General features: G+C 52.7%; 9 protein-coding genes and 1 non-coding gene across 10 annotated transcripts; 6 read left to right on the top strand and 4 right to left on the bottom strand.

Moving 5' to 3' along the window:
- Positions 1-306: 306 nt before the first annotated feature.
- EV422DRAFT_496719 (WD40-repeat-containing domain protein) lies at positions 307-1,775 on the bottom strand (the record flags this gene model as incomplete). The annotated part of the gene is made up of 8 exons (XM_053067896.1): positions 307-480; positions 551-629; positions 696-882; positions 942-999; positions 1,061-1,153; positions 1,228-1,337; positions 1,405-1,534; positions 1,605-1,775. 8 exons carry the CDS (start codon positions 1,773-1,775, stop codon positions 307-309), a joined length of 1,002 nt encoding a protein of 333 aa, XP_052925186.1.
- A 157-nt stretch (positions 1,776-1,932) lies between these two features.
- Positions 1,933-4,528, top strand: EV422DRAFT_71133 (uncharacterized protein). Its single transcript, XM_053074336.1, has 9 exons — positions 1,933-2,116; positions 2,188-2,417; positions 2,497-2,707; positions 2,778-2,799; positions 2,867-2,981; positions 3,043-3,172; positions 3,238-3,522; positions 3,592-3,682; positions 3,750-4,528. The coding sequence occupies exons 1-9, from the start codon at positions 2,011-2,013 to the stop codon at positions 4,387-4,389; spliced, it is 1,830 nt and encodes a 609-aa protein (XP_052925185.1). The 5' UTR covers positions 1,933-2,010; the 3' UTR covers positions 4,390-4,528.
- Positions 4,529-4,530: 2 nt separating this feature from the next.
- Positions 4,531-5,627, bottom strand: EV422DRAFT_496895 (uncharacterized protein; the record flags this gene model as incomplete). The annotated part of the gene is made up of 3 exons (XM_053067909.1): positions 4,531-4,806; positions 4,885-5,430; positions 5,499-5,627. The coding sequence occupies 3 exons, from the start codon at positions 5,625-5,627 to the stop codon at positions 4,531-4,533; spliced, it is 951 nt and encodes a 316-aa protein (XP_052925184.1).
- Positions 5,628-5,792: 165 nt separating this feature from the next.
- EV422DRAFT_t83 lies at positions 5,793-5,867 on the top strand. The gene has a single exon. It is a non-coding gene; the product is annotated as a tRNA-OTHER (tRNA).
- A 25-nt stretch (positions 5,868-5,892) lies between these two features.
- Positions 5,893-9,428, top strand: EV422DRAFT_71734 (origin recognition complex subunit 3 N-terminus-domain-containing protein). The gene is made up of 12 exons (XM_053074339.1): positions 5,893-6,190; positions 6,259-6,307; positions 6,396-6,523; positions 6,596-6,696; positions 6,759-7,011; positions 7,076-7,221; positions 7,284-7,443; positions 7,512-7,646; positions 7,709-7,848; positions 7,913-8,182; positions 8,246-8,633; positions 8,714-9,428. The coding sequence occupies exons 1-12, from the start codon at positions 6,161-6,163 to the stop codon at positions 9,107-9,109; spliced, it is 2,196 nt and encodes a 731-aa protein (XP_052925183.1). The 5' UTR covers positions 5,893-6,160; the 3' UTR covers positions 9,110-9,428.
- A 44-nt stretch (positions 9,429-9,472) lies between these two features.
- Positions 9,473-10,351, bottom strand: EV422DRAFT_506702 (uncharacterized protein; the record flags this gene model as incomplete). The annotated part of the gene is made up of 1 exon (XM_053068585.1): positions 9,473-10,351. One exon carries the CDS (start codon positions 10,349-10,351, stop codon positions 9,473-9,475), a length of 879 nt encoding a protein of 292 aa, XP_052925182.1.
- A 148-nt stretch (positions 10,352-10,499) lies between these two features.
- Positions 10,500-11,495, top strand: EV422DRAFT_71105 (uncharacterized protein). The gene is made up of 2 exons (XM_053074335.1): positions 10,500-10,826; positions 10,899-11,495. Exons 1-2 carry the CDS (start codon positions 10,648-10,650, stop codon positions 11,269-11,271), a joined length of 552 nt encoding a protein of 183 aa, XP_052925181.1. The 5' UTR covers positions 10,500-10,647; the 3' UTR covers positions 11,272-11,495.
- A 120-nt stretch (positions 11,496-11,615) lies between these two features.
- EV422DRAFT_506700 (armadillo-type protein) lies at positions 11,616-16,592 on the top strand (the record flags this gene model as incomplete). Its single annotated transcript, XM_053068584.1, has 18 exons — positions 11,616-11,639; positions 11,705-11,830; positions 11,907-12,140; positions 12,212-12,405; positions 12,465-12,638; positions 12,697-12,912; positions 12,990-13,136; positions 13,202-13,512; positions 13,587-13,738; positions 13,788-13,989; positions 14,052-14,254; positions 14,329-14,469; positions 14,531-15,148; positions 15,237-15,470; positions 15,582-15,763; positions 16,145-16,259; positions 16,341-16,385; positions 16,422-16,592. 18 exons carry the CDS (start codon positions 11,616-11,618, stop codon positions 16,590-16,592), a joined length of 3,489 nt encoding a protein of 1,162 aa, XP_052925180.1.
- Positions 16,593-16,901: 309 nt separating this feature from the next.
- EV422DRAFT_530943 (trimethyllysine dioxygenase) lies at positions 16,902-18,609 on the top strand. The gene has a single exon (XM_053070438.1). It carries the CDS (start codon positions 17,093-17,095, stop codon positions 18,524-18,526), a length of 1,434 nt encoding a protein of 477 aa, XP_052925179.1. The 5' UTR covers positions 16,902-17,092; the 3' UTR covers positions 18,527-18,609.
- On the bottom strand, positions 18,610-20,863 carry EV422DRAFT_530940 (uncharacterized protein). Its single transcript, XM_053070437.1, has 8 exons — positions 20,608-20,863; positions 20,403-20,511; positions 20,225-20,326; positions 20,016-20,158; positions 19,832-19,936; positions 19,659-19,752; positions 19,373-19,593; positions 18,610-19,245 (listed from the first exon to the last, which is right to left on the bottom strand). The coding sequence occupies exons 1-8, from the start codon at positions 20,745-20,747 to the stop codon at positions 18,813-18,815; spliced, it is 1,347 nt and encodes a 448-aa protein (XP_052925178.1). The 5' UTR covers positions 20,748-20,863; the 3' UTR covers positions 18,610-18,812.
- Between the last annotated feature and the right edge of the window lie 418 nt (positions 20,864-21,281).

Genomic DNA, 21,281 nt, shown 5'->3' with positions numbered 1-21,281 from the left:
CATTTTGTTGGACCATTCTTTTTCCATTTTCGAAATTCAAGCATCTGTGGACTTCAATTCGCATGAAGTCCAGGCTTGTCGCCCCGTCCTGATGATTACTGTTGGCCCGACAACTCGTTCAGGTGTCCAACGTTTTCGATTCGATTCGTTCCGCAGCTCTGTTCCTCGAAGCGCCGACCGCAAATCGCAACACCCAAAAAAGCGCTCTATTTCCAGCCATGGTGAGCTTTTCACTCTGTAGGAGATGGAGCTCGATCCGAGTGCACAACCGGCATATCTTTCGTCTTCCCATCCTTCACCCCGCGATTATCCGTTTTTCAAGTCACTCAAGCCAAACACCCTCAAATTCCCTTCCGGTCTCGTAGCCATCGCGTCATCGCCCGCGTACGCCAGCAAGTGTTTGTAGGGATGCCATGCGATGCTGTTCGTTGCTGCACTCGTGTGGATCGTGTAGATATTGTGGCCGGTTTCGACGGAAGACTGTTAGAGCGAGCAGTAAGTACATCGACATGCGAGGAATGGTGGAAACATGGTGATGCATTGTACGCACGATGTCGATTATCCGATCTTCTGATCCAGAGGCGATGAGTTCGCCGTCGTGGCTCATGCTGATTGTTCGGACTGGCCATCTGAGAAGCAAGTTGATATGAGAATCTCGATGCATCCCATCCCATCGGAGTCACAAATTCACGTACTCAAGAGTCCCAAATGTTCGTAAACATAGAAGGGAATCGAGATCCCAGAGAGCTACTAAAGCATCTGCACTCCCAGTGGCAAAATATTTTCCTCGTGGATCAAAGTCTAGACAGTACAGATTGGCGGTATGTGCGTACAGGTCGGTAACTTGTTTGAATCCCGGGAACTCCAGTATGCGCACCGTCCCTATTGTACTCGGTTAGGATGAATTCAAGGATTGTGACCAGCACATGACGCAAACATACCCTGTCCCGTGGTCATGAAGAACAGATCCCCGGCGAAGTTCCAGCTGATTTCGTTGATCTGGTTTCCCTGTCAGCACCTGTGCGTATGCCTCGCCATGCATCAAGAACGCGGGCCTCACCTCAACATCATTCTTTATCGTATGCCATATGTACTTCTTCTCACTTGTTGCATCTCCTCCTCCCCTCGGATCAATGAAAGCCACAACATCTTCCTTCGATACACAAAAGAGTCTCAGATGACCGCTCCCCTCAGCGCCATGTTCTCCTCAGCATGCGGAGATCCCACCTTGTTCCCCACCGCGATGTTCCTTCCATCGGGGCTCCAACATAGGTTGATGTTTTCTCCCGTGGTTTTCACTTTACAGATATACGGTGAAGTTTTTGATCTGTCCGCCGCTGTTCGAGGCACAAAAACATTGAGTGGACATTTGATTATTGCGGCTTCCTAGAACAAGATACATACTTCGTACGTCCCACATGATAATCGAACTGTCGAGGGATGCTGTCGCCAGTCTATCAGGGTGTGTCGGGTCCCAACACAACTGATCGACGTCGCCCGTATGTGCCTTCAACTCCAAGGCGTCTTTGCTATTCTGAGTAGAAGGACCGAAGACAATCTTACTCTCCGCAAGCCCATAACAGCAATGAGCCCGCAATACTCACTGTCCGCTCAATATTGGTATACACTCTCGCTGTCTTGTCGGCGGACCCCGAACCCAGTCTCCGGCCATCGGAGCTCCACCCGACCGTGAGCACTTTTTGCTGATGTCCACGCAATTCTTTGGTCGGCGCATTCGCTAGGGCACCTTTCAACCTCGTGCATAGGGATGTCATAGGCCGGTCCATGTTTGCTTCCGTTGCTGGTTTATTAGGACCTCCGTGGCGATGCCTTGACGATGGAGTGTTCCCTTTGGTTCCACAGGTCTCCACAGGTTTCGAAATGCTGAGGGCGCCAAATGTCAAAGGGGCCGTTCGCCTCTCGTCAAGTCGCGTCAAAGCATTCGGAACTACAGAAACGAGAGACCAAGCACGGTAGATCACCCGCCATTAACTGACGAGAACGTGAAGAATGGCGTCCAGGCATAAGAAGCCGTTCAGCCAGAAGGCGAAGAAAGTACAGTTGCAGCAGAAGCGCTTAAGGAAAAAGGACGACGATTGGGGTTGGGATGACGCAGGTAGGCAAGGTCGGCCACGACTTGGGTGTCATTTTGAGAAGAGAAGCTAATAAGTTTGCACCTTGCCCCAGGCAACGCTAGGGCCGCTTCACCGACCCAGAGAAGTCGCGATAGTGCAGACCGACCCCTAAGTGACTCGGACGCCTCCCACCATGAAGAGGCGACCCTCGTCCAACCTCGGAACGTGGTAGACGCAGCCTATGGCCACGGAGCCCTAGAGTCCGTATTCGCCAAACTGCCACCGGATGTCGTCGAGCGGAGGAAGAAGGAGAGCATGCAGCCGCTGGAGCATCTACCGGACGTGAGTACGTCCATCCATTCGACATGATGTCCATAATCTTTCACGTTTCTGATGATCTCCCTTGTCTGTGGCAAGTTAGACGTCTTTGGAAGTGTCATTTGAGGAGCTGTATTCCGCCGACGCTGTCATTGACATCCCGAAACGACCGATATGGTCGTACAAGGACTCGAGGTACCAGTTAGAAGTACGCGAGGAGGCATACTTCAAGCAGTGGATGGAAGGAGTGTATTCGAAGCATCGCTCGGATGAGCTGTCGTATTTTGAGCACAATCTGGATGTTTGGAGGCAGTGTAAGTTTGCGGCCTGCAATGACACCTCCAACAAGGGAGGGACGACTCACTGTTCTTCCCTTCTTCGTAGTATGGCGTGTTTGTGAGATGTCGTGAGTGTCAGATCATCACATGATCGATTGTTAGTTCACGAGCTGTCCGGCTGATTCTCCTTCCCAGCGACATTCTGCTCTTCATTGTTGACGTCCGCCATCCCGTGCTACACTTTCCGCCTTCTCTGTATGACTACGTGGTGAAGGACCTGAAGCGTAAGCTTGTCCTGGTCTTCAACAAGGTACGTTGAGACAGGGGGTTTCCGACGGATAGGGCAGGGGATTCTGACTAGGTCCCCGCAGATCGATCTCGTCACATCTGAAACTCTCGAAGCATGGACAATCTACTTCCGAGCCACATTCCCGGAACTGATTATCGCTAGCTTCAGTTGCTATTCGAAGAACGACTTTGTGAAGTCCGATGCTCCCGATGGTACGCAACCTTCCGTTATTCCCATCATCCACGTATCGACCATCTCACACAATCTATCCTCACAGTCGTCCGACCAGCCAGCAAGCGCCGCGCAAAGCCAGCCGTCCGCGGTGTAGGTGTCCCCGAGGTTCTCCGCGCCTGCCGCGACGTGCACTTGATCAAAAACCAAGCTGTCGTCAACTGGGACGCGCTCGTCGAACGTGCGGAGGTTGAGCAGCGACAGAAAGATGAAGAGGATCGGATCCGGGAGCAGGATAAGGGGGAGAAGAGGAGACGACAGAGGATAGGTGATGATGTACCGCCGGATGATGAGTCGGTTGATAGTGAATCTGAGGAGGTTGATGAGCATGGTTGGTAGAGACGGCAAAGGGAACTGTAAGGGCCGGGTGCTACGGTACTGACCATAACTTCATCCATAGATCGGTCGTCAGAAGCAGCGACGTCGGATGTGACGCACGAGGGGTTCGAACCTCATAAAGACTGGGTTACGATCGGATTCGTTGGTCATCCGTAGGCAGACTTGATAGCCTCGTTCTACATTGGACTCCACCGTTATCTCACATATTTCATGTTCCAGGAACGTCGGAAAATCCTCACTAATCAACAGCCTAATGGGCAAAAAAGTTGTCTCAACATCTCGAACACCCGGGCATACAAAGCACTTCCAAACCATCCACCTCACCGCCAACGTCCGCTTCTGTGATTGCCCCGGCCTCGTCTTCCCAGGAATCATCCCCAAACCATTGCAAATCCTCTCCGGCATGTACCGAATCTCGCAGGTCCAAGAACCCTACACCGCTATCGCCTACCTCGCCGCGCGTATGCCCCTGGAGAAGATTCTCGCGTTACAGCATCCGGACGCCGAGAAGGATGACGAGGACCACGGTCAGCGTCCCGCGGCTACATGGTCGGCTTGGCAGATTTGTGAAGCTTTCGCGTACCAGCGTGGGTTCCTCACGGCGCGCACGTCCCGTCCGGATGTCTACAGAGCGGCTAATCTGATTTTGAGGATGTGCGTGGATGGAAAGATTCGGCTTGTTTTCAAGCCGAAAGGGTTTAAGGAGGGGTTGTGGAATAGTAGCAAGCCTAGTGATAGTGATAGCTACGTAGTGCAAGATGGGGAGGATGCGTCGAGCGAGGAGGAGAGTGACGGGAGTGAGAGTGATGGAATTCAGGGTGGAGGTGCATTTGATTTGCTAGCTGATCTGGAGATTTAGGGATGTAGGAGGGGCGGGGATCATGGTCTACATTGTACTGTATATATATCACACACTGTAACTACATCACTAATGCATTGACTCTATCATCAACAGAGAGTCGCGCCCTACGCCCGTGAATTGTTACGCCTCTCGACTAGTCTACCTCTGAACCGGGAACTCCTTCCTCCAGAACTTTGCAATCTCCTCCCTCGTCGCAATCCACACTCCCTCTTTGCTTTTGACGTACTGCAGGAATCTCTGCAACGCCGCTGCTCGCCCTGGTTTGCCCACTAACCTACAGTGCAGACCAATCGACATCATCTTGGGTGTGCCCTCGACGCCTTCCTGGTAAAGCATGTCGAATGCGTCTTTGAGGTAGGTGAAGAAACCGTCCGGCGAGGAGAACCCTGGTGGGACGCAGAATTTCATATCGTTCTGCAAATGACAACATGATTAAACATCAGCGGTTGGACGCCTCACTTAGGCGATATATCTCCCTTTTCGAATGGTTACCTGGTCGAGGGTGTAAGGAATAACCAAATGAGGTTCGTCGTCGACCTTAACCCAGTACGGGAGATCATCGTTATACGCATCTGAATCATACAACAGTTCCAGTCCCAGCTTCCTGTATTCCCGCACCACCACGCCCCTGCTTTCCGGGCCAATCCGCCCGGTGTACCATCCACGCGGGGGTTTGCCCGTAGCGTTCCTGATGGCGGATATAGTTTTTCGACAATGATCCGCCTCTATCTCTGGCGTAACGTCGGAGCCGTGGTAATCGATCCACCGGTAGTTATGACTGCAGACCTCGTGTCCCTCTGCATGCATCTGCTTTACGGGCTCTGGCGTCAACTCCACGGCGCGTCCGACGGCGAAGCAAGTGAACTTGCTCTTGCAGGCCCTGAAGATGGAAAGGATGCGGTGGACGCCCGCTCGGGTGCCGTACTCGTACTGCGTTTCCATGTTCATGTCCCGCGCCCGCCGCGGCGTACCACCAGGGGTCTCATTGAGGAATACTTCGCTGGCGCGGTCCCCGTTCACCACCGTGTTCTCGCCGCCCTGTTACACTGTGTCAGACATAGTGTCCCTGTGTAAATTCGTTTTCGCCAATCCATTCAGCGCAATACCTCCTCGTAGTTGACGACGAACGACAACGCGATCTTGTTGCCGTTTGGCCAGCTGAATTTTGGCGGGTTTGCGCCATAGCCGGCAAGGTCCCGGTCGTTGATGTCCTTCAAATCGGCGTACTTTTGCATAGCGGAGGAAGAAGAGCTTCGTGTGGAACTTGTTCGAACGTTGAACAATGAACACGCCGGCTTACATGCAGCACACCTGCCGGTTGAAGAGCCTCGGGCATGAAAGACAGACGGACAACTGTCTTAATTTGTCAGTCGTCAATTCCCATGCTGTTATAAGAACGATCCCTCGTGGTCCAGTGGTCAGGATATCGCCATCTTTTGTAGGCGAAGGCCGAGGTTCGATTCCTTGCGAGGGGAGTTTGACCTTGTGCTTTTGCTTTTGCACTCCGAATAATCACCAAAGGAAAGTAGTCCGAAAAGACGGACATGAACATCCTTTTGGTGAACTTTGTTATTCGCAGACACGCACACATCGTTACCGCAATTTGTCGGGGTACGGCATTTGCCTGCACAAACAGGAAGTGCATAGGGCTCCCTTCGGTTGTTAAGACCGAGGCATCGGTCGAAGGCTCCCTCTTTGGCCGAAAAATTTGAGGACCTCATACAAGCGAGAAGAAATCGAGGGTTCGGCCCCAAAAAATAGACCGACCATGACCGTCCTCCTTGACAAAATATCAGAGGTATGTGGGCCAAAGACATGCAAGCTAGCTTTCGGAAACGCTGGTGACTTACCTGGCGATGCAAACAGGGGACTTTCGTGATACCCGCCCGTGACGGTGCTTCCGCTTTCGGGCAAGGTAAGCAGCGGGGATGGTGTGACTCCCAGGGCTTCTTGTAGCTCGATGACCAAAAGCACGGTTAAAACCATTGCACCGCCTCATTTAGACGCTGCTACATTCAAAGAGTCGGAAGGCTTCCAAAGGCTGTTCGTCAACAAGGAACGGAAGGACCTATGCAACCTTCGGCAAACTGCCTGTAAGAAGAGATGGAGCGCGATCAAGGGCGCTTTTAATGTGAGCTCTTCCGTGGCGAGCTTGGTCTCACGTTGTCCCTGACCGCTGACATTCTACAATGTGCTTACATAGAGTATCTTAGCTCGACTGCATGCCGACGGGGTTGAAGACATTGTCAAGTTCGTGCGGCAGCCGAACGAAGGTGGATCCGACCTGTATTGCGGATATCGAAGGTAAGCCATGTTCACTTAAGACAATCTGAAAAGGTCTTCAGATAACCAATGCTCCACTACAGCGCAAGAGATGCTTGCACCCAGATCCCCACCGGATTGATTCTGACAGGCATCAACACGCCGGATCATGAGCAACAGTTCAGCGAAGTGGCCTCGAAGATTTCGGCTCTGGAGAATTTCGCTGTGGCTACATTACCCGCAACGAGTTGCGACTCGTTGAGCTCAACGCTGAAAACTATGATAGCCCAGCTGGTGGGCTCGGGTGATGACGTGGATGATGAGATGGCTCAGGTGCCACGCGGTTCAACCGGACGGGTAAGTGGTATGGTGCGAATGCGCTCACACCGAAGCTTTGCCTCACGAACTTTAGTACTTCCAGGCACGAGCGAAATTGCCAGCGGACGACTTGCAGAAACTGACGGGGTGGCATAAGCGGAAAGGAGGAAACAAAACCTTGGTGGTAATCCTACCCGACTTGGAGCACTTCCAGCCACATATACTGGAGGATCTGGTTCAGATTCTGAAGTGAGTGCAACGGTAGATAGGGCCGCGTTTGAAGACAAAGGACACTAACGCCGCTCTTCCAGGGAATACATCTCCATAATACCGTTTGTCTTCTTGCTGGGGGTGGCAACGTCGACCGAAACCGTCAGACAGATGATCACTGAGAGAGCGCTCGGGTCCCTGCATATGACAACCTTTCGAACCCGACATTCACTGGAGTGCATGAATGGTGTTGTGGAAGAGGTATGGGCATTTTGACCGAGAAGACGTGAAACGGGCCGAGCCCGTTCCAACACTACGGGTCTCTGCAGATCTTCATTCAGCGACCCTCGGCTGCGGACGGCATGTCTGTTGGGTTCCACCTCGGGGAGGGCCCGTACAAGTTGATGACAGATCATTTCCTATTGCGGACACATTCCATCGGGACATTTGAGAGGACACTCAAGGTTGGTATCAACCGTGTACTGGCAATAGTCTTCTGCGTATCTGACCTCCGGTCGATGTCTAGTATGCTGTCATGGATTTCTATTATACGAATCCCCTGTCGGTGCTGCTGGATGTGTCGCAAAGCGAGGAAGATGACACTCTGGTCAATAAACTGGGAGAAGAGCATCTAGTCAGGATTCGGATGTTGAGGTCATTCAGGAGGTACCCTCTTGTCGCATCATTGCGCGTTCATGACGAGTCCGTATTGACACTCTCCATTGCGTAGGTATCTAGACCGATTGAAAGAAGACGACCCAGGAAAGGCTGCCAGCATCCTCATAAATGATGACGAGCTGAGATCGTGGCTTTTCGAATGCGTCGCCTTATGGGATCTTTACCATCTTCGGTATCGCGCTGGGCTGGCTTGCATCAAAGCGCTGCAAGCCACACTCGGTAATCCGAGTTTCAGGAAACCGATATGGGCATTGCACAAGGACGGTCTGAGCGGTGATCTCCTTGCGTCTCCCTATCTGGAAGGCTTGCTCAAAGTTCTCCTGTGAGTGTTGCCAAGAGGAGCAAGGCTCTTGGTCCATCAGACTGAACCGTTGTGAGACTGTAGGAAACAGAAAGTGTCCAAAATTTCGGAATGCCTGAATGCTTGTCTCCTGACATTGACACGCGATGAAAGGACCCAAGAAGCATGTGAAAACGAATCCGACATGCTGCAAGTCCTGATCGGAGACTTTGAGGAAGTGCAAGCGATGCAGTCCAACAGCGGTGACGAAGGTGATGCGCTGCAACCGCCGATGAAGAAACGCAGCTTGCGGAGCAGGGATGCGCCCGAGGCCTTCAAGGCCAGCGTGAATGCTCGCGAGGAGAAGCTGCAGGAGTACACCAAGGTCACCCGCGAGCTCTTTGACAACTTCTTTGGCGAGTGTTTTAGATCGTATCGCGAACTGCCTTTGCATGAGGTGTTTGTGTATTCGAACGCCAAGCTGCTGGAAAGGGTGAGTTTGAGGAGATCCGACGGATTTGCATTTTTCCCTGATGGATGGGATCGTGGTAACACTTCCCGTGTTCGTCGCAGGCATTCCACCCTCAGCCACGAGCCGCAATACAAACAGCCCTCGGGCACACGACCAACTACCTCAACTGCGCCTGCTGTCCTACCTCCGCTGGAGAATCTGCCATCTCTCATACCCTACAGGACACGAGCATCGTGTACCGTCTGTACCTCGAATGCGGGTCAATGATCAATCTATACGATTGGTTCATGGCGTTTTCTGCCGTTCTAGAGAAGGAAGTACCACCAGCGGCAGCATCTGCCGCGGAGAGTGACGAAAATACCCCACCGGCGTCGAATCGCGACGACGCCCAACTTCGATTTTTCGCTGCGGTTGCGGAGCTGGAGTATCTTGGGTTCATTAAGAGTACGACGCGGAAGACGGATCATGTTGTGAGGCTTACGTGGGGCAATGTTTGACGCTCCATCGAATGTTGGACGAATTTTTGGAGTAACTGGATTAGGGTGTATTGAGGTTTGCTCCTCTTTTGTATATTTTTTTAGGCTGCTTCTTTGTATATGATTCGAGTTCCGCATGTTTCTTTCCTGGCGGCGTACTGGCGGACGATGGCAACAATATGATAATGCTATGCATGTTTCAAACGGCGCCGTGCATGTATATGGAATGGAATATGAAAGCTTCTCGCAGCGAAAACACTATACACAACTTTGCCCTCCCTTCCTTTGCTAAACGATTTTGGTATTGCCACCGTTGATTTCGACTTTGCACACTCCCTATCTATATAAGATTATCTGAACTTGTTCAGGGAACTATAATCGCAATCAGATTCTTCCCAATCCACCAGAGACGTCCTTCCCATTCCAGGTGTGCTCCAACGCCGTCAAAGCCGCCTCCATCCTTTCGGCATACTTGCGCTCCAACACCCACGCGGTGCCCAAAGGTCCATTGGCCGTGACCTCGACTTGCAACACAATCGAGTGTTCGATGGGAGAGTCTGCGTTCGGTACGACGACAGCACCAGAGCTCGCTTCGGTGACTTCAGCGGCGGGTGGGGCAGGCTCCTCCTCGACAACTTGTACGGTGTGACGAACGGTGATGGTGGTATTGAAAACGGTCAGGGTGTCGACGATGAACCATGACGGGGTAGAGTCCGAGTCCATGCTCTCCTCCGCCGCGGAGCTTCCAGTAACGTTCTTCTTATCGGAGGCGGCGTTTTCTTCCTCGCCCGTTCGCCTGTCCACCACCACCCGCGCGCCCCTTGACGTCCTCGACCGTTTGTAGCGAATGAACCGGACAAAACCACTGGTTCGCTCAAGGACTTCGACTCCGAACTCTGATTGCCTAGTGGCCGGGTAGTACGTCTCTGGCTCTGCTAGGACCGAGTACAGTTTCTCTGCATGATCTCTGGCTCTGAACAACGCCGCAAAGGAGTGGAGCTGGGTGGTGGATTGGTCGACGAAGCTCCAGGACGCCGACAGCAGCTGTGGCGGGGGAATAGGAGACAGAGATGCGGTGGAGCCTGAAGGGGAGTTGGTCGAGGCGGGGCCTTGTTGTGGTGTCAAGGGGGCGGGCTTTATTTTGCGGGTAATTTTCTTCCTTCTTGTTGTCGGAGGGCCGACGAGGAGAAGGGCGAGCACAGCACCGACGGCGGCTGTGGTTGCTATTACTAGCGTCGACGTTGAGTAGGAGGAGCCTCGCATGCTGATTGCTTTGTCGTTTGCCGACGGTTGTGTTTGCAGAGCGTCTCAAATTCCAGAATCCTCAGCGTTCTTTCGGTTGGAGTAGGTTGGAGTTCTTGTCGCCTCCTCGAAAATCCGGCAGGGGCGGCGAAATCACAGTCAGTCATGAGTCTCTCAACCACAACGTCCACATTTATATATATACCGCACGGCGCAACAACTGCGGAGAAAGAACCGAGCACTTTGGAGGTACCGCCAGCGAAGCTCTTCTCACTATCGACGCTGCTATTGCCAGACCTCTGTGACTTTTGAACAACATGGCGACTCAAGACAACGCGAGCTCAACGTCAATGTCGGACTTTGAGGCATTCGAACGCTATGATTGGGACGCGGACGAACGCTTCCAGAGCGGTCTACAATCCATATTGGCAAAGGGGCCAAGCGCGGGAAATGCAGAGGCTGATGTGCAGAAGGCGAAAACGTTTTACTATTCCAAGTTAGTTTCTGGTTTCGGGTTCAGCACAGCTACAGCCATAGTTTTCAGCGTTCTAACAACCGGGCTTATCAGGTTTGTAAAGCCAATCGATCTGAATGCGTATCTGGCATGGAAAAGCATGCAAAGCAATGCTTTGCTCCGGTCGCCAGACTTCTCAACATCGCCAGCGGCCCCAATAGCAGCGTCAGAGAGTGGTCACCAGTTAGAAGCTTCTCCAACAAAGACACACGTAGATAGCGCACAAGGAGGGAAACCAGTGGACGGCCATTACCCGAGGAGTTTCCAGGAGATCTGTGAAATGATAGCAAAAGGAGAGCAAGTGCCAGGGATCCGAGACATCCCAAATAAGTTGCAAGAAGCACGGCCTAGTTCGAGCACGTTAGCACCTCGGAAGAAGCCTTGGGAAACACAGTCCGTGGACACCCTGGGTTCTGATAAGACGTGAGGACGGACGTAGGTTTGCTCAATAAATAGCGAAAGGAGAGTAGTCTGCAAATCCGGGCTCGAATATCTACCAGAATATCCTTTCGAACGCGCGGAATTTGGGCGTGAACGCGACGGGAATTCTACTGCAAATCGTAAACGTGCACTGTACATACATGGTGGGGAGGCTATAGGTGCATTCCTATGCGGGTAAAGCTATACTGCATTTACTGTCTGTGTTTGGCTTGGGTCTTTCCTGAGCGTGGGAACGAAAGGAGTACAGACGTCGAACGCGGGGCGATCAGCACTCGCCTGTTCTCAGTATCACACTTCACTGCCTCATAGGCGGGTCCAACAGACTTCAGGATGTCCGTGACAGCAGTCGAACAAGTTAGTACGGAAGTGGAAGTGAAGGGGAATGTTCGCCAGAACGCATGCGCTAACCCGTCACAAAGGCATTAGAGCAGCTTTATTCGCTGAGTTCCACACCCGATGCAAAAGCTGCGGCACAGAACTGGCTGCAGCAGCTGCAGAAAGAACCGGCAGCTTGGGATGTTGCAGCGCAACTATTGCGGTCACCGGTAAACTTTAGCAGCGCTCGGTGATTCCCTTCTTGGCGGGTCAGGTTGTGACATAGTAGGGCGGTTTTTTGGACAGTCTGCGAATGGACGATTCTTTGGAGCATTGACTTTCCAGACGAAGATAACGACCGATTGGTATGGCAGGGCGTTCGGAAGGGAGGGACACTCAGAGGACTATTACCTACAGACCCATTTTCCTTACAGGAAGTCTCTAACCAGAGAACAGCTTGAGACCCTGCGGGACGAGCTACTACGTTGCTTGCTTGATCAGGAGAATCCTCCATTCGTAACGAGGAAGCTCTGCGTTTCTGTAAGCAAATCATGCCTATTTGTATCTTTGTAGACCTAGAGCTAATAAAATGAACAATATATCACTGGTAGTTGACTTTGTTTGCTCTACGGGACGATACAAAAATATGGCCAAACTTCATATCCTCCTTCTGCGAGATGGTGGACGAGCGAATGCAGAGGACGGCTGACCAGGACGTGGCTGTCCAGTTCCAGATGATTCTGATGGATTTTCTGACGCTGGTGCCGGAGGAGGTTCTAAAGGCCAATCTGGACAATAGGCGAAAGTAGGATCAACGCAGAGGATCACATCTGGCGCACGGTTGCGTGTTAACATGAGTCCCAGGGCACATATTTCGCAGGAGATGATGGACAACACATCCCTCGCATTGGGGAAAGTGCAGGCAACTCTAGTGGCATCTGCACCTTCCAACCTTACGGATCCGTCGCTCTTCCGGCAGCTGAAGGCCAAAGCGTTGCGTTGCATGCTGAGTTGGGTCCAATATGAAGTACCGATGGGGTAATACCTTCAATTGCCCCGAATGTCGTTGGAATTATGCTGAGAATCCTCCTTATAGGCTGGTCGCTCCGTTAGTGCAGATTACGGTCCAAGCTCTGCCGGAACCGGATTTGTTCGAGACTGCCATGGACGTTCTCGCCGATTTGATGCTCTGCAAGATCGATCCGGTGCTGAAGTCATATCTGAAAGAGAACATGCTGCTGCTCATTACGACTGGATGGTTGCATCAACAGTTTCTGAAAGCTATTGAAGGTTGGTTGGCGCAGACGAGTCGGTAGGCGTGAAGAGAGCAACCTTGCTCAACCATCTGGAAACTACACCCACAGAACAAGACGACACGATCACCCGCAGCATTTGCCGCCTCTGCGTTGAGTTCGGGGACGGCTTGTTCACCTGCAATGCCAAAACGATGACAAGACCAGAGACCATAACATTTCTGAACATGATGCTACAGTTCACCGCGTACGGTGGTTACTTCGGAGCTGATCAGGAGGTCTCGTAAGTGCCATTAGCCATGTTCCTTGACGGTTGTCAGATTCATTGACCACATCAACGCACTGCAGTGAACTACCTTTGGAGTTTTGGGCCTTGCTACAAGAAGAAGTCGAAACCATCCAAGATACTTATGAAGATATGAGTGAGTCATCAGGCGTCCGGTTCGTTGAACCGGATGATCTCGACGTGCCTGTAAACCTGTCAGGAGTCTTACTTGAGGGCGTGGAGAACACTGGCCTCAGCTCAGGCTCGCAAGCAAAACGCGACCAACATGCCGCCGCGCTGGAAGCTGCACGGACGGTTTTTGGGAAGCTTGTAGAGATTCTGTGCCAGAAAATGACGTTTCCGCCAGAGGCTGAATGGACTGAGTGGCCCAAAGGTACGGCGTGATGGGGGCAATTCCGGGGATCGTGAGTGTATAAGGAAATGCTAAAGGAAGCTTGTCTTCATCAGATCTCCGAGAAAAGTTCAACTTCTATCGTCGCGATTGTAGTGATACCATTTTGCTGGCGTATGATGTTCTCGGAGAGGGAGTACTGGCGTATTGTGTACCCCGCGCAATCCAGCAATGGGCCGAAGTAAAGAGTCGGGTCGCCCCATGGCAGGTATGTCGCGAGGTTCATTGCATACCGTTCGACACCTGTGATTGATTAGGTGTTCCAGCCACTGGAGGCCACTTTATACGCCATCCGCTCGGTTAGCGACTCTGTCCACGACGACAAACAACAATGGCTGGGCCGGATCTTTGGCGCTGATTATTTGGCTCAAATCACCGAACTCGCTGCTACGACCATAGCTAGCAGCTCCAAGTCCTTCGTTCTTACAAGGCTCAGAATCACCACATGTCTGCTCATTGGTCGGTTGGCACATTGGTAAAAGAGGCTCAATGACTGGTGAAACTCATGGGTTGCGATCTAGGATCATATAGTGAATGGCTCAAGGAGCATCCTGACCATTTACGGCTTGCTATTCGATATCTGGCGACGTGCGTAACAAGTCCGGCGGTTGCGAAAGCTGCTGTCGACGGGCTTCTCACCATATGTGACGTGTGTCGCAAAGAGTTGGTTGAGGAGGTTGATCCATTGATTGAGCTTTGGTTGGGTGCTGGGCCGTCCTTATCGGTACGCTTGTGGCGATGCCTCAGGGTTGAGTGGGCTTGTCGTGCACTTACAATTTGTTCCTGCCGGATCCCCAGCTGATCCCGAAGTCTAGGCTGGTGAAAGCGATTGGGAATGTGGTTCAAAGCTTACCATCCGAGGCTCTGCTGCCCAGGCTATTGGTGCTGATAGAAAGCATCATTAAAGACATCAAGACGGCGCTAGAAGGAGGGCCCCAGGTGCGTCACCGACAGTTCACTCAGGCTGCCGATCGACTTCAAGCTGAAATGATCTCGCCAGGATGCCGACAAGGGTGAAGAGATCGTCATACAGCAGTTGACTTGCCTGAGATCCATATGCAAAGGTATCCAGCAACCGGACGACCTGGTGTCCTTGGTAGTATCGGAACACGACGCGCCGCCCGCTCAGGGCACTAGCGATCCACATCAGGCTATGGTGGCTAGTGTCATGTGGGATATGACGCAGGGCATTTGCAGGTCCTTTGCTGCTGATGCTGAGGTTATGAAGGTGAGCGTGGAAAACATGCGTTCTGGATGTACCTCCAGGGAGCTGTACGGTCCTAAACCAACCCCGTGTCGATATCAGGAACTATGTTCCTTCATCAACGAAGCATTGCGCAACTCCCTACCAATCTTCACTCTCAACCTCCGGTCTCTGAATGACCTGATCGTCCGAAACTACTCCGAACATTTGCATGCATGCTTCCTCGACACGGCTGCCGGCATCGTCACAGCATATGGAGGAAGTTGGGCCGCGGGCGAACCAGTCAGTGCTGACGATTGGAGTCTGGCGAGCCTTCTTTCCGAGCTGTGTAGAATCACAATCGCGTTCCTGCAGCAGCACGACGTGGTGGAATATCCCGATTTGGTGCAGTCTGCGTTTGCTATGCTCACAAGGGTAAGTTATCGGTTTTGCAACCATCTACATCTCCTTGTGCCAATGCCGCACCCGACTGACCTTGGTAATCTTCCTACTGCGGAAACAGTTCGCTGAAAAGTGCCCTCGGGCATTCCTCACAATTGACGCCAGCCTGACCCAAAGCCTTTTCGGCGGGCTTCTGCTCAGAGGCCTATCGGTACATGAAAGGTTCGCGGTAGAGCCCGTCGCACATTTCATATCGGTTTTTGTCCATCTCGACAGTGGCGAGTCGGATGTGGCTGCGTTCGTGCGAGGTGTGGTGGAGAGCGTGGGCGCCAACATTGTCTATGAATTGCTTCAGGTAAGAGAGTTTGGATATCCTACTAGCTCTTACGGAGTTGGATGGACGCCACAAATCTCAAATCTCGCATCAGCCTCTTGATGTCATGCCAACCTTTTTGCTCACCTCCAGAACATCGGTGGACGACAACCGCGTTCTATGGACGAAAAGTTCGCGGATGTTCTCTACGCGTTATTGGTGAAGTACCCGCAACCGATGCATAAATGGATGTACGATTGTCTGGCGCAGGGCGGATTCCCCTCCCATCATGCCACCGCCGCATACAAGGAGTCGTTTCTTAAGAACGCGGTTGGGTGAGTGCGCTGTATTCTCCTATCTCTCTCGGCTTTAGCTAGACCCTGATGACTTCCCTCCTCGCTTGAAAGCACGCGGTTCGTGAAAAAGTTTCGGGAAGCGGTGAAGCAATTCGGTATACATTGCCGGGGTTTGGCGTTATAGATTATGCATCGTGACGCAATCCATATATGAGGCAGTATTGGGACAAATCACAACTAGTAGCAATACGCCGTAGCCTGCTAGAAACATCTGATCTTCACAGACATTGACGGAGTAGTTCTTGTTATATTGGCCCCTCCCGAACACTCATGTAGATCCACTCTCACCGCAACGCTTCAAAATCGAGGGGAAACCGAACGCATTCTGCGCACTGGCTGACATTATGAGTAAGTTTGCAGCGGATGTATACCCCGGCTGAGTAACAGCACGCTGCCGACATGGCCACGCCTAATGGACGGAACGCTTAAACAGTCGAGCCCCCAAGCCATCCACCTAGTAGGGCGGTTCCTTGCAGTAGGTACTCTGGGACTCTGCAAGTCTGTTCTTGTGACATGCACTTGTCGTAGAGAAAGACAATGATTATGAGGATATTAGCGACGAGCAGATAAAGTGCAGAATGGGATGTTCATCTTTTGCAGTGTGCGTGTTCTAATGAATCTGTTCTTCGGAGTGCAGGCGTGCGGAGTGCGGAGATGGTTGAAACGCGTGACTGTTCACAGAACGCGTCGCTCACACCTCCTCCCTTTCCAGACATGGCCTTCAACAAGGTTCCTAGACATCAAGTACCTCCGACTGGCAGTCCTTATGGCCAATGGATCGGATGGATCAGAAAGCACGCTTGGGTAGGACCCATTCATCACGAGCTCTGCTTGTTGAGGGCAGAAGGCACAGTCACATACGGTATGCGTGAATAAGCACCCACACGCAACAGAGAACAATATCATAACACAGAGCCCAGGAAGCTACCGTCGAACTTCACGTCACCCGCTGACAATTGGATGAAACCCGTTCACACAGGGCTAAGGTCCCGCGGCGGGCTTTGCATGCTCTGTGATCCATCTCGGGCAAGCTCAAAGCCATACTGTCAGCAGCGTGACTTCTATTTGAGGAGCGCGCCGGAGTCACGCTCTGCATTTTGCCGAGGCTTCGGACTCACTTGAGACTCTTCAGAAACGCCAGAAATAGCAGCCTGTGCGAAAGGCTTCTTGCGGCCGCATACACCCGGAACCGTTTGGGGATATATAGGCTCGGCCGTCACTTCCATTCACTAATCATAAAGACGAACATCTCCCGACCACTTCGAAAACTCCAGACTTCCGATACTCACGATACACCTTTCTGTCCGCATGGCCTCGCTCTATCTACGCCCCCAGCACCTCGTCGGCAGCCGTGTTCTTTCCGCGTCTCTCTTGAACCGCAATGGCGCTGCGGCTGCGTTCAACTCCGCAGCGTTGAGAAACGTGGCGTCGCTGCACTCGGCATCAGCAACCCCAATAAGATGGTCGAGCAGCCGTCTTCCGCTTACGAACCCTATCATCCCAGCCTGCCGCTTCCTCACCACCCCAACAAGTCCCGTCTTGTTGCCTAATGCGACTCCGTCCGCAAAACCCGATACTAGCGGAGCCGAGCTAGAAGCGTGGATATCCGACCCAGCACAGTACGTCGTTTCCGTACGTTTCCCAGACGGTGCCGTGACGGCGTTCGATTCGATCTGGTTGCGGGACCACTGTAGATGTCCTGCATGTTTCCACCAGGTGACGAAACAACGGCTTTTGGATACATGCTCGATTCCAGCAGATATCAAACCGACACAGATGGTTGTCTCTGCGGATCAGACGAAGCTGGATATCTCTTGGGCGAATGATGGGCATGTGACATCTTACGACTTGGCATGGCTTCGTAAACACAGCTATGCGCCAAAGCTGCAGCCTGTTGAACCTGCGGGTCGCAAACGACCGAAACTGCTCTGGGATCGGGAAATTGCCCAAACCATCCCATCAGTGCGCTTTGACGACGTGATGAACACCGAAGAAGGCCTAGCGAAATGGCTAGAAAACACCGACATCTACGGTATCGGCTTCGTCGACGGCGTGCCCACGACCCCCGAAGCGACCGAAAAACTCGCCCGCCGAATTGCGTTCATCCGCGAAACCCACTACGGCGGCTTCTGGGACGTCTCCGCCAACATGGCCCACGGCGACACCGCCTACACCGCTATCGCCCTCCCCGCCCACACTGACACCACCTACTTCACCGACCCCATCGGCCTGCAACTCTTCCATATCCTCGAACACTCCGGTGGTGTCGGTGGGGAGTCCCTGTACGTCGACGCCTTCCACGTGGCTGATCGACTACGCACTTCACACCCATGGGCATACGACGTCCTCTCCCGCACGCGGATATCCGCCCACTCCGCCGGCGACGCCAACACCCACATCAAACCCGCGCACACCTTCCCCATCCTCAACCACGACCCAGCCACCGGCGCACTCTACCAGATCCGCTTCAACAACGACGACCGATCTCCACTGGTCGGTCTCTCGCCCGCGGACGTGCGTGAATTCTACGCCGCTTTGCGCGAGTGGACGAAGTTGATGCGGGATCCGGCTAACGAGCTATGGATCAAACTGCAGCCGGGTAGAGCGGCAATGGTGGATAACTGGAGAGTGTTGCATGGAAGGGCGTCGTTTACGGGGTATAGGCGGTTGACGGGGGCGTATATCAATTGGGATGATTTTAGGAGTAGGGTGCGGACGGTGCTGGATAAGGAGGACGTATGAGTTCTGGAGGCTGCGGCGTTTTTCTGATTCTATTCTTGCTATTATATGGAAGTTGACGCTTAGATAGAGCTTTCAATAAAACACATATTTGCATCCCAAATTTCTAAAGGACTCCAATCGCAAATGGATTCGGTTATGTAAACCCTTCCCAAGCCCTCATTACAGATAACTGGGCGCGCTTGCCGCGCACCTCTTACCACTATTTACTGGTCGCCATGCCCCGGGTACATAAATACATATGCTCATCGAACAGCCATACGCGCAACACACCTCCCCAACGAATCCCTCACCGTCTCCTCCTCGCCGAAGCAGGCGACTGAAACACATTCACAAACGACTTATCCGGGCTCAACCTGTCCACAGGAGCCGTCACAACCGGACTCGTCAGCCGTTCCGCAAACACCCGCTGCGGCGCCTTGTTTTCATCGTTCTCCCCTGTACCCCTTTCCAACCCCAATGGCCAGTGTCCGTTCCCGTTGACGGGCGTACCAGGCGGGCGCGGTAATGGCGCGGTGCGGTGGGCAAACATGTATGTTGTGTCGACGGTCGTTGTCGTGGTGGTGGTGATCCCGTTGTTACCGGTGTTCGAGTCCTGACCTTCGTCTGGGTCGGGTGCGTTTGGGTCTGACCAGGCTTTGGAGTGGGAGGTGGTGGATTCGACCCATTGCTCGGCGAGCTCTTGACCGGCGTGGTATTCTTTTCGAGCTCGGGCTTCCTCGCTGTGACAAGGAGAGTGGATGAGGTTATTGGACATTTATCATGTAAAGTTGTAGGATCTGCACACCCGATGTGCGCGAGCGCCAACGCAAAACATCGCTGACACAACCCGATACCTCCAATCCCTACCTTTCAAACTCCGTCTGCTCAATCACGCCCATCTCATCCACCGCCCCCGCATTAAGCACACTAGCCCGTCCCTCCAACCCATGCGTGATAATATCGAACTTGCGCGGTGGTGGGAAGTTTTCAAGCTGGTACATCGCTTGAGAGAACTCTGAGAGCAGCTGGCCCGACAAAATCTCGCGGTCGCGTATGACGTTTTGGTAGAAGTTTACTAGTGACCACGTCTATTGGACGAGACGGTGATGAGACGATGCGAAGGCATATTAGCCGAGGAACGAATGGTGCTCACTATTATTGCGCAAATGGCGGCCATGATAACAAAATACTTCCAGTTTTCGCTGTTGATGTTGTGCATGATCGCCACTTGGACTGGCGAGAACCAACTTTGCAACGCGCGAATAGGTATTCAGCCGTGATCCTTTGTGCAAGTAGAAGCATGGCGAAAGGTGGATTCGAACATACCAAAATAGGTGCTGCGATCCCGGTGAAGGGTTCCACACCTTTAGCCGCCACACCTGCCGTACGATCGGGGGCTGTTGCTCTGGGACCTTTCGCCATGATCTCCAGCTAACACAGTCATGTATAGTGCTGTCAGCATTGAATGCCCGCCAAGTCTTCAACACGCCATGCCGGGCGATCTCCTTACATGAAAGCAAACCATCGCTTGACTCGGCCTTTTCCCCCGTTCGCATCGTCCTCCCTCACCGCTCCCGTCAAATCCACCGAGACAAGCTCCGCGTTTGGACTTGTAATCATCCATGTGCGATCCTGTGGGTTATATGGGTTCGGCTGCCGACAATGTGGTTAATACCCTACACGAGAAAAACGGGGCATATGTCGTTTCCTCCTTCTTACCTTTGTGGGTTGCTTGAACAGCAGGTAACTCCTTGACCGGGTAAACATGTACACTGTATTTAGCCCGCATATCGCCCATATAAGAAATTCAGCTAATTGAACCTAGGAAACGGGCTGACTTATCAGGAAAACTGCCTGTGGCGCGCGATGATAAGCGATCTTCAACTTTGCCACCCACCAACGAAGGGTCCCAGGGTTCCGCCGAGTCCCTCTCCAACATTATATCGCCGTTCTGATGGTACTTCACGGCAATATACCCCGCGTTCAACACCACCACGATCGCATAACTGGGGTGATCGCGTCCGCATTTTCGTCAGTGGACAGAGGTCCGCCAAATTTCGGCAGTCAATGAACACTTCCCCTTACGGGAATCCCTGACATACCTCAGCTTTGTGAAAATCCCTTCCCAGTCGATAGCGGCTATGGACTCTTGTAAGAGCATCCAGGAGTCGAAAGGCGCGGTGGACGCCCGTTCTTTGAAGGAGACTCGTCGCACTTTCCGCGGTGAACGCGGCTGTGGCATCTTTGCCGCAACTTATCTGCTGAGGATCGGGGCTTGATGAGCTGACTGGCGCGAGAGGGGTTTGCCAGTGGTGAGTCGTGATGTAGTATTGCGTTTTCAAATTGCGCTTCCGATCGTGCGAGAGAAATGAAGCTCTGCGCTTTTCCCCGTTCGGATGCATCTCAACGGGTGGCTGTGCTACTCCATATCTGATCAAACTCTCGTAATCAGGGCCTCACGCGTTTTTCTCTCACGCGTCGATGGAATGCAAATATGCAAGGGTCCCGGTCATAACGGGGTTAGCGGATTTCAACGGCAGGCCTATTCGGGCTCAACCATTCGAGGGCCCGACTCTCGCTTCCTTCGGCCGTCCTTTCCCGTCTGCGAGACGCTCCACTCCCACTTTCTCACTTTTTTCCACAATATCCATTCTGAGTTCCCACCGCATATTACCGACACCCATGGCTTCTCGGTCAGCAACCTTCACATTTCTCGCTCTTCGCCAGTGCCGATGTACTCCCGCAAGTTCGCCCCTTCAGAATCGGCGATCGGCAA

This window comes from Fimicolochytrium jonesii (genome assembly GCF_025526975.1).
Source record: "Fimicolochytrium jonesii strain JEL569 chromosome Unknown EV422scaffold_13, whole genome shotgun sequence".
Classification (NCBI taxonomy): domain Eukaryota; kingdom Fungi; phylum Chytridiomycota; class Chytridiomycetes; order Spizellomycetales; family Powellomycetaceae; genus Fimicolochytrium; species Fimicolochytrium jonesii.
The sequence above is the reverse complement of the archived record's forward strand: the minus strand, read 5'-3'. Positions and strand labels throughout refer to the sequence as shown.

Coding starts and splice junctions, on each gene's coding strand:
- EV422DRAFT_71133 (XM_053074336.1), top strand. CDS start 2,011: ATGGCGTCCAGGCATAAGAAGCCGTTCAGCCAGAAGGCGAAGAAAGTA. Junction 2,117..2,187: donor TTGGGGTTGGGATGACGCAG/GTAGGCAAGGTC, acceptor ACCTTGCCCCAG/GCAACGCTAGGGCCGCTTCA. Junction 3,683..3,749: donor ATCGGATTCGTTGGTCATCC/GTAGGCAGACTT, acceptor TTCATGTTCCAG/GAACGTCGGAAAATCCTCAC.
- EV422DRAFT_71734 (XM_053074339.1), top strand. CDS start 6,161: ATGACCGTCCTCCTTGACAAAATATCAGAG. Junction 6,697..6,758: donor CTGTATTGCGGATATCGAAG/GTAAGCCATGTT, acceptor GCTCCACTACAG/CGCAAGAGATGCTTGCACCC. Junction 8,634..8,713: donor ACGCCAAGCTGCTGGAAAGG/GTGAGTTTGAGG, acceptor TGTTCGTCGCAG/GCATTCCACCCTCAGCCACG.
- EV422DRAFT_71105 (XM_053074335.1), top strand. CDS start 10,648: ATGGCGACTCAAGACAACGCGAGCTCAACGTCAATGTCGGACTTTGAG. Junction 10,827..10,898: donor AAAACGTTTTACTATTCCAA/GTTAGTTTCTGG, acceptor CGGGCTTATCAG/GTTTGTAAAGCCAATCGATC.
- EV422DRAFT_530943 (XM_053070438.1), top strand. CDS start 17,093: ATGGCCTCGCTCTATCTACGCCCCCAGCACCTCGTCGGCAGCCGTGTT.
- EV422DRAFT_530940 (XM_053070437.1), bottom strand. CDS start 20,747: ATGCCACAGCCGCGTTCACCGCGGAAAGTGCGACGAGTCTCCTTCAAA. Junction 20,159..20,224: donor TGTTCAAGCAACCCACAAAG/GTAAGAAGGAGG, acceptor CATTGTCGGCAG/CCGAACCCATATAACCCACA. Junction 19,246..19,372: donor GAGCAGACGGAGTTTGAAAG/GTAGGGATTGGA, acceptor TCCTTGTCACAG/CGAGGAAGCCCGAGCTCGAA.